The sequence below is a fragment of the Motacilla alba genome, chromosome 3, assembly GCF_015832195.1.
Source record: "Motacilla alba alba isolate MOTALB_02 chromosome 3, Motacilla_alba_V1.0_pri, whole genome shotgun sequence".
Taxonomy (NCBI): domain Eukaryota; kingdom Metazoa; phylum Chordata; class Aves; order Passeriformes; family Motacillidae; genus Motacilla; species Motacilla alba.
The window spans coordinates 25459344-25469396 of NC_052018.1; the positions used below are offsets into that span (position 1 = coordinate 25459344).

Consider the following 10053-nt stretch of genomic DNA (forward strand, 5'->3'; position numbering starts at 1 on the left):
TGGAACCATTTCTCAGATATTGAAGACTGTGATTTGGCATATGCAATATTCCAAGATAAGTCCACACGTTCAAAGGCATTTAAAGCAATTGCTTTTTACATAACCTGAACAAGATTACTTTCCCAACTGAGTTTATGAAGTAGAACATCAATAATCTGCTTTCAGTTCCTAATCAGCACCCCCTCCCCATGTAAATACATAGGAGTCCTTGTATTTAGGTATTTAGGAGCTCCTAGGTTTAGGTGTGAATTTAGAATTCAGTGTCTAATAACCATGCTAAATTACACTGCTGTTTAACATGACATGTTTGGTTTTTCCAGTCATAAGGTCAGGATTCCTATCAAAGCACAGGGTAGGTTGTAACATTAGGAAAATCTGATGATCTGCAAACAAACAGCCAAATGGCACACCCAGTCATGTCTCAAGGTACCCTTTAAACACGCTTTCCTGTCTAAAGCTATAAGCCACAGAGGCTGGCCCATTCTCCAAGCAGCCCTATCGTTCTCTGACAAGACAGGCTTGCAGCTCTCCACAGCAGCTTTGCTATGGCTTGTCCCAGTTCCTTCCCTGTTACCTCAGGGCACTGCAAGCCTCCCTAGGCAGGGAACATTTATTTAAGAACAAAAAAATCAGTGCACTGCTTGATCAGTGGTCTGCAAGGGTAGGTTTAATTTAAAATATACTAGCACATTCCCCTAGCATGTCCCCTTTCCAGCCCTGCTTCCTCCATTTTCCATCTCTTCGTGTCTCCTCATCTTGGGCAGTGTCCAGTATACATCAAGGATCTGCCAGAAGAAATTAGCTTTAAATATTAAAAATATGGTAAGAAGCTAAATAAGAAATAACAGAGATTGCTAAACCATGGGAGTGCTGCCAAACATCCAATACAAAGAGATTACTCTCTTTTGTCCGGTGTGCTTGTTTGAAACACAAACTGGTAAGAGAATATATCCCACTACAGCATGTGAAGATGTGTTTGTACTTTTCAAATAGTAATATAGATGCATAACTGATGAGAGACTTCGCAGGAATATATTATAAAAAGATAACTAGGCTAGAATTCAGGTATCTATTAAGATAACTGGATTCAGATGCCAACAACATACCTGAACAAGTCCTTGCTTCCTATTATCACCAACAAAAAATTTAGTCGACACATTCAGTGAGGCTTGAAGAACCATTCAGCAAATCCTGAGGCAGACATCAACACTAGATCAGCTGAGCAGTTCTATAGGACTATAATCTGTAAATGCCTACAGTGAGATTGTTGGGCTGCATAAGGGGATAGTGTTTTTACAAACTCACTTTCCAACCCCTACCTTCACTTGAAGGAAGGTATTGGAGGCAGATCAGAAGAGAACTTGGTTGTATCATTTTGTTCTTTCTAGAACAAGGAAGAAGGATAAATACAATACCTCAGCCTGACATGATTATGTATTTCAGTTTAATTTGTTCTATCAATTCATATAATCATCAATTAAGCCTATAGGATCTGTGTTTCACTTCCAGTCTGCTCTACTACCTACCCCACCATCCTAAAGCAGAGTGCCATATTTAAACAGCTGAGTGGACAGGGGAGATAAGGACATTGGCACAACTTGCAAGAAAAGTGTCTTTGCCCAAACATCAATGCAGTTAGTTTCTGTAGCTGATATGGTGTTGTCACACTTCAGCACAGCTCATGTTTCATTCCCACTGATGAGTCAGGAACAGCAAAGCTCTGACTCTCCTTGATGCAAGGCAGTAGGGCACAAGGGAGCCCAGCAGGGGCTCAGACACTTTGGGTACAAGTATCCAGATAACAAGTACCCAGGCTGGCTGCTGAACCAGAACAACAAGGAACAAGCTCAAAACCAAGGCAGCTTTGCTAACACTAAGCCAAGATCAGCTGTCTGCACGGTGAGAGACGTGCTAAAGCATCTCTGCCACACAGTGCCGGGTCCTTGCCCCAGGAGGCTGGAGGAGCCCACGTGCCGACTCTCCAGAGCCTGAGACCCCTCCAGGCTGCAGAGCACATGGAGCAGGGTGAGCGGCTGCAGCTCTGCCTGGTGTCCTCTCATGTCTGACATGGCCAGGCCCCAAAAAGCCAGCTCTGCTGAATCCGATCCTACATGAAAACATCAAGGTGACTTCACCCTGTACTCTGCATATTCTTCCATGGCATATCAAAGGTGCCTCTACTTAAAACAGTCTGGGAATGGAAGAGAGTGTGAGTGAGGTTTCTATGCCCAAGGAAAACACACGCAAGAGCCCTGGAGCAGCCACAACCCAAAGGGTCGTACTACCCTGTTCATGTGTGCTTTCTTATATTTAATACCCTCAGTCTAAAGAGCTAAGCTGTTTCTGAAGGAAGATCCACAACCCGATCTGTCACCCTTATACTCTTAACTCCAATAACTGAGAAATCAGTGCCGATGATTAAGCTTTTCTGAGCAGTGGGTGATCTATGGAGCCCTGCATGATCCCTTCTGTCTGTGTAAGAACAGTTTCTACAGGATATGTGGTAATACATGTTCTCACTGCAAGTACGACCTCAGCTATTCTAATTCATGGTTTGAGTCTGAGGTTTGTTTAGGGCAAAAGACAGCAGTTAGAAGTTCCCATTCTGTACACATGTACAATATGCCTGTGAACAGGCGGATGGCCACAAGCTGTGCTCCCCCTGCATCCCCTTGAAATCAGAGTTCTGCTCATGTGTACAGGGAGTGTGCACTCAAATGGCACACAGCGCAACTGAACTGCCGCTCATCTAAAACCCACATTTCCAGAGACAGCAGTAGACACTGAGAAACATAGATATCTAAATACTTACATGATAGCCATGAGGTTGTTGGCATAAGTGTATATTAATGGGAAACTAAAGAGTAAGAAGAACTTTTATGAGGTAGTGTATCTTTATGCAGTGGTTTTCCCAGTCCTGCTAGAGAACCGTGAGGATGTGTTCACTTATAAAGCAGGTCCCAGCACCATGCCTGACCACTGATGTGGACCATAACACAATGTCAGTACTTTTTTTAGGTGATTGGTGGAGCTCAGAGGTGATTGCCTCAGCATTTCAAAGCTCTGCAGACCATCAGAATCCAGAGCAGAGATGCAGACAACCAGAAGGCTAAATAAATATATCAGGCATTTGTACACTACATGGTAGTACAGAGTAAAAGTACTCAAGTTAACTTCTCTGGAGTTAGTTTAGCTTAGCACTTGAGCAGTCTGGCTGCAGCGAACAGACAAACGCCATCTATTTGGTGATACAACTGCCAAACAGCCTGTTCCTCGGCACAGACCGATGCTTGTGGGCTATCTAAAGGCAGCACTGCTGTGCCTAAAGCTGACAGAGTGATGGATAGATGACATATAGTAAACCAGATCTCAGTGATACCTAGTTTGCCATGTGACAGCTCAGTGTGGCACACTCTGTGTGGGCCATTATTTGATATGTTATGAAAAATAGACAGAACGGTTTGTCCTTATACAGTGTAACCTGTATTTATAGCTCTCCATTCATTCCTATACGTAAGTGCTCTCATACAGCTAAGAAAACAATTTATTTTTTCTCTGATTTATTTTCCTTTGAACCTGTTCCTTAACTCTTAGACAGCTAATGGAAAAATAGTTTAAACATCCTGAGGGAAATCATGTCAAACACAAAGGTAAAATATTTTCAGGCTGATTCAACTGTGTAAAGACAATGAAACATCCTTTCAATAGGTGAATGAATGTATTTTGCTGGCTAGTCCTGCACATTTATGGTGCTTGTTGGATGCACTCCCTCCAATCAAACAGAAGACTCAAATTCAGCTTGGAGGGTCTGCTGTTTTGTCCTTTCACTGGAGCTGTACATATCTGGAGCAGTTTATAAATAACTGCAATTCTCAGGATGAATTATGGTGCAACTCTTCAAAGACTATTCATTATTGTTTGGTAAGATAACTAGAACTGTATTTTTAGGCTACTGCCTCACAATCAGCCTCAGAATAGGCATGATTATGGCAAAGGTACCTGGGATAAGTTTATGAACAATTTTCTGGGCATCTGTGTTGACAAAGTAATATATATATTTCCTGGAGATTGTTGTACTGTAGTTTTGCACTTGTTGTACTGTAGTTTTGCACCTATTGTACCATAATGGATGACTTAGACAATCCATTAACTCTTTAAAAATATCATCAGTTTTGGATTAACTATTTCACTACCAGTCTAGTCACAACAATACAGAATCATGAAATCACTAGGTTGGAAGAAACCTTCAAAATCATCGAGTGCAACCCATGCCCTAACACCTCAACTAAACCATGGCATTGAGTCCCACATCCGGTCTTTTTTTAAACACATCCAGGGATGGTGACTCCATCACCTCCCTGAGCAGACTATGCCAGTACTTTACCACTCTTTCCATAATTTTTTTTTCCTAATATCCAAGCTATATTTCCCTTGGCACAGCTGAGACTGTGTCCTCTGGTTCTGTCAGCTGCTGCCTGGAGAAAGAGACCAACACCCACTGACTACAACCACCTTTCAGGAAGTTGTAGAGAGTGATAAGGTCACCTCTGAGTCTCCTCTTCTCCAGGCTAAACAACCCCAGCTTCCTCAGTCATTCCTCACAGGGCTTGTGTCCAAGCCCCTCACCAGCCTCAGTGTCCTCCTCTGGATGTGCTCAAGCATCTCAAGGTCCTTCCCCAACTGAGGGGCCAGAACTGGACACAGCACTCAAGGTGCAGCCTCACCAGTGCCGAGTACAGGGGAACAATGATCTCCCTGCTCCTGCTGGCCACACTATTCCTGATACAGACCTGGGGACCATTGGCCTTCTTGGCCACCAGGGCACACTGCTGGCTCATGTTCAGCTGGCTGTTGACCAGTACCTCCAGGTGCCTTTCTTCCTGGGCACTGTCCAGCCACACCATCCCAGCCTGTAACATTGCAGGGGGTTATTGTGGCCAAAATGCAGGACTCAGCACTTGGATTTATTAAACTTCATCCTATTGGACTCTGCCCATCCATCCAACCGTTCCAGGTCTCCCTGCAGAGCCCTCCTACCTTCCAACAGATCGACACACGATCCCAGCTTAGTGTCATCTACAAATTTACTGATGAAAGACTCAATACCCTCATCCATGTAATCAATAAGAATATTGAAATAGACTGGATATATACAACCTTGTAGCAACTGTTCAGTGTACGGAAATGAAAATGTGGGGTCTGGAAAACTCAAACCACCAAATGTTATTCCTTTGCTACAGACATGGTTAACACACTTTGGCACCCCTCACAGAGAGTCTTTTCACAAAGTGTCAATTCCTATTTATCTTACTGGTGTGTTTAGTCCCACCTGGGTTATGTGAAGTCAGAATTTACAGTGGACTATAAAACTTGTACTGATTTGTTTCCTAGTAGTTTTTGACCTGTAGGTTTCAGTGGAAGCATTCACAGGAAACTTGCCCAAAAATAGGTGAGTCAAAATTAAATAAATACAAAGCGATACCATGTTGCTTGTGACTACCCACTGACACTGATACCTTCAGTTCCTGAGGTCATAGTATCCCTGACATCCTAAGATAAAGGAAAACTGTGAAGCTCAGAGAAATTTTCAGGCAAAAGATTTATAAATTTGGTCATTTTTCCTCAATAACATGAAAACTGCTACTTTAGCAATTAGCACAATTATCCCTTCACAATCTCATAAAACCCAACCATTTATAGATCCTGAATGAGAACCTTCCTTTTCAACAGTTCTTACCACCAAATCAAAAGACATTAAGAATTATACTATTCAGATTAATTCCTTCCAGCCTAAGGGCTAGAAGCTTACTTCCCTTTTAATTGAAACGTAAAAATCTCACATAATCCAGTGACTCCAGAGGCTTCAACTATGAGGAAAACTAATTCAGAAAGAAATTTAAATCACAAGAAGTGGCAACACCAACACAGTAAGCAATGCTTTTAAATTGAAAGGTAGAGGAGACTTTCAGAGCTCTTCCTGAAGCATAAAATGATAAACATTGAAAGGTATCAAGCCCAAGCCTACAAAGTACTCAGAGAAAATTCCTCTGCTTCATGAAAAAAATAACTTCTACAAAGAGCACAAGAACAATAAAATTAGTGAATCATTCATAGCTTTCACATTTTTTCAATAATAATTTTCATAATAATAACAATAAAAGGCCAAACAATGGATCATAGTCCCTACTTTGGTAAAACTCTCACTGAGTTATATTCTTATTTTGGTGTGGTTTTGGTTCAGCACAGACATTTCATTCTACAACTGATTCTCAAAATAAAGACAGAATAGTGTAAACAACTACATCAAAGTCTGATGTGTCATGTAGCAATGAATATTTCTGTTGGAAATTTACTTGATTTCTTTTTAAAGCAGTGGCATATCTAGGTCTCCATGAGATTAGGAACATTAACTATTCTGGGTGTGATTCCTTTGTGACTTCATGGAATTTCTGTAGTACCTGGGGAATAGAAAAATCTTAAGAGCAGTTACAGTCATAATGAACCTGAGGACTGTAAATAAAGAACATATTAAAAATTAGGCTTGACAAACTTCAGATGGTAGCAAGTGTTAGTGGATAGGTGGAGACAATCATTCTATTACCACAAGAAACTCTCACATCTTCCTGGTTAATGTTTTCTGTTATTAAGCACCTCTAACAAAGACAGAATTTCACCTACTTTATATTCATAATGATTCATGCAAATTTACCTCCTTTTGAGGCAGGGGGTCAAATGTTTAAGTTCATTCTATAATAAGTAATATCTGCATAGACTTTTGATGTATAATAATGAGACGTGTTTTGCAGAGACATTAAAAATCAAGACCCACAAAAATGGGTGGATTCAATTTGTGGATTCAATTCATCAGTGGCATATAAAATTCAAAACAGAAGGACTGAAAAGACCATAAATACATTTTCAAATTTTGTATCTACCCTCCCATAGTATGTAGTCTTATTTTTTATTGTGTGGCTCAGTATTAAAAGAAAAGGATTCAGTAGTTCTCACTGTATATAGACAATGAAGGCATGCACCATGAGAGCTGTGGCTGTGGAAAAGAATCTCAACATAAATTTGCACACTTCTATTTTTCCAAATATAAGGCTTTCCTGGCAGGCAGTCAATCATGCAGGAATTGCCAAGGCTCTGTAGATAGGGCAATTATAATTCTCTGTGCGCTGCTGCTAGACCACCTGCACGTTCACATGTGATGGAAGTCAGATTTGAACCCAGCTCTCAGGAGATGAATGCCAACCCACTGCTATTTACTATCAGCCTGTTTTTCATTATCTTTTATTCTAATTAAGAAACACTATTTATAACTACACCTGACAAACAGCTAAGCGTGGTGGAAGCTAGCAGACGTACCTTGTGCTATAAAACTTGGAGCTGAGATATTACATTAATTTTGGAGGTGGGGGGATTATGCAAAGCCCATATTTTCATGTATCATGCTTTGCTTTCAGCAACATTGTATTGCAGTTGGAAGTGCATAATGTTTTGTGATGATATAGATGTGCATAATGTTTTGTGATGATATAGATAGAGAATGTCAAATTCTGCTTTAGATAATGCTTCCAATATTTTTATTGGAAGTATGCCTGTAGTTCTTTCATTAATGATTTCTATTAAGTTCATTAAAATAACATTTTACTTGAAAAAATATTGGAAAATGAAAATTTAATGATGTCAAATGAGTCATCATTTCTCTATCAAAATTCTCATTAGAAAATGAAAGGAAAAACAGCTCTACCACTTATTTAAAAGAACAGTTTAGACCACTGACTGCAGTATTACACCGTCTAAACAAAATACATAAAATTATGAAAGAATATAACAGTTACTCTAGCATGTTTCCCTTAATGGAAGCTTCTAGGAAATATTTTAAATTCATCTACTTCTGACTGAATGATAAACAAATAACCACATGCTGAAGCAATAAAAATAAATTACTCTGCCAACTTCCTTCTGAAGTGTCACCATGCAGGATGGCACGTATTTCAAAACATTAAACTTCATCTCCATCTAGGCTCAGGACTGTGTGAATTTTACACGGAAACTAAGCATTTCATATCGGATAAACTAAATAGTGAAAAAATATTTTAATTTCCAGAGGTACACATTTGTTTGTTCACTTTACTGGAGCACTGGTGAACAACAAACTCATGCTTTTCATGGTTTAAAGATAGGATACTCCCCATGGCATCTTCTTTTTGTGATGGTGTGTACAAATTTCAAAATAGTTAAGAATTTTAAAATAATTGCCAATATAAACCATGCTGCAAAAATGTATCCCATGCACATTTTGAAAACATTAGTCATAATTGGATAATTTTCACACCCACAGCAGGATAAGGGAAAATGCAAATAATTTAAAACAAAATATCATTTGAGTGCAAAACTGTCTCTCAGGTCTTTCAGAATAATAGGCAATGGCATGAAGATATGCCTTAAATCAATAGCAGGAAACCAGGCAAGAGAAATATCTAGACAGGAGCTCTACAGGGCAGCATGGAAACAAAGTGAGTACTAAAACAAATATAATTTTTCATATTTTCCCAGCAATTATGCTCCTCATTCAGAATCCCTAGGAAGTGACTGGGGTTTGTGTTATACTTTCAGCACTGGCATGTAAGAGTTTTGATTCCCCTGACCTCTGAATACAAAGTCACACCCCGAGGTCCCTGCCAAGCAGCCCTGTGGTCTGGATCCTTCGGGGATCTCCCGCGGCATCATCCAAGGCAAGCAGGCAACTTCCCTGACAGGAGCAGGGCGCAGGTGAGGGCTGGGGGCACAGCAAGCGAGCAGAGGCTCTGCAGTCACAAACCCCGCCAGCTCCACACGTATTTACAGCGAGGTCAATAACTGGGCTCAGGGCTGCTTTTGGACACAGGGAGGTCTGGCACGTACAGTAAGCGCTGCTTTTCTCCCAAGTAACCAATTCCTTTGGGAATGACACGAATCGGCAGGCCGGTTAGGGTAACACAGAAGAAGAGCTCATTTTGTGTTGGGAAGGAAAAAAAACAAACCAAGAGATGAAAGAGGACATTATGTTTTTCATGCAAAATGAAAAGTTTGCTATGTGATTTCATTAACAAAAGACCACGACAATATGTACTCGGGTAAAGAGAACAACTTCTGACCTTGAAATTGCGTGCTAAATAAATTACCTCAGAGCGAAAGTGATGAGTTCTCATGACAGCATCTGGAAGGGAAGCAGAAAGACACACAGGCTCCACCAGCTGCACCTCGCATTTCGCCCCGGCTAACGGGTTTACCCCGCCACTCGCCCTTCGGCGCACACTCCGGGACGGCTCTGGCCCTTCAGGCACAGCCGGCAGCTCCGCCCGGCATTTATATTTAATTCATCGGGAAGAAGTTCGGCATAAAGTTCTGCTGCGCTTTGACAGACCGGGGAGGGCTGGTGGGGGTGGGGGGGTTGGTGGTTCCCAGCCTCTCACCTCTCTCTCTCTAGCCGAGATTTCGCTGAGGGATGGGTGGAGACAAGGCTGCCGCAGTCCTGGGCTCGGCTTGAATTTTCTTTAAAGCCTTTGCCCGGCCAAACCGTGCCAAGGCGGCCCTCCGCCGGCACAAAGCTGGGGATGGGCCGGGGACACCCCCCGCCGCCCTCAGGGACCGGCAGCGTCTCTTACCTCGGCTCCTTGAGCGACCTGAAAAGACGGATTTGATGGGATGCCTCCCTTTCTGGAGCCTGCGGTGCCAGCAGCAGAAGAATAAAATCGTGGCAATGGTCCCCAGCAGCAGCAGGAGCAAGAAGAGGGCGCACTGGATGCTGTAGGGTCTCAGCAGGACCAGGAAAGCCGCGGCAATCATGGCTCAAGCGCCCGGCTGCCCCTGTGCGTGCGCGGGTCTGCGGCGAGCGGCGGGGGGCCGGGCAGCGCCGGGCAGCCTCTCCCCCCGGCAGCGGGGCGGGCATCGCCGCCGGCACCGCGCTGCTGGAGCCGGCAGCCGGGCGGGAGGCGGCGGCGCGGGGGAGGAGGAGGAGAAGGAGGAGGAGGAGCGGGATGAGATTCAGGCCGTGACTCAGCAGCA

General features: G+C 42.6%; 1 protein-coding gene across 25 annotated transcripts in view; it reads right to left on the reverse strand.

Annotated features, from left to right (window-relative positions):
• The window catches only part of DST (dystonin), a 289183-nt gene extending 279200 nt beyond the window's left edge, over window positions 1-9983 (reverse strand). For 19 of the 25 annotated variants that reach the window (XM_038134007.1, XM_038134006.1, XM_038134001.1 and 16 more), the window contains exons 1-2: window positions 9654-9983; window positions 9144-9205 (exon numbers count right to left, since the gene is read on the reverse strand). In XM_038134007.1, coding sequence (XP_037989935.1) covers window positions 9144-9205; window positions 9654-9834 — 243 coding nt within the window. In that variant the 5' untranslated portion in view covers window positions 9835-9983. The remainder of the gene's footprint in view (window positions 1-9143; window positions 9206-9653) is intronic. The other 6 variants (XM_038134003.1, XM_038133987.1, XM_038133973.1 and 3 more) reach the window with 2 other exon arrangements.
• Between the last annotated feature and the right edge of the window lie 70 nt (window positions 9984-10053).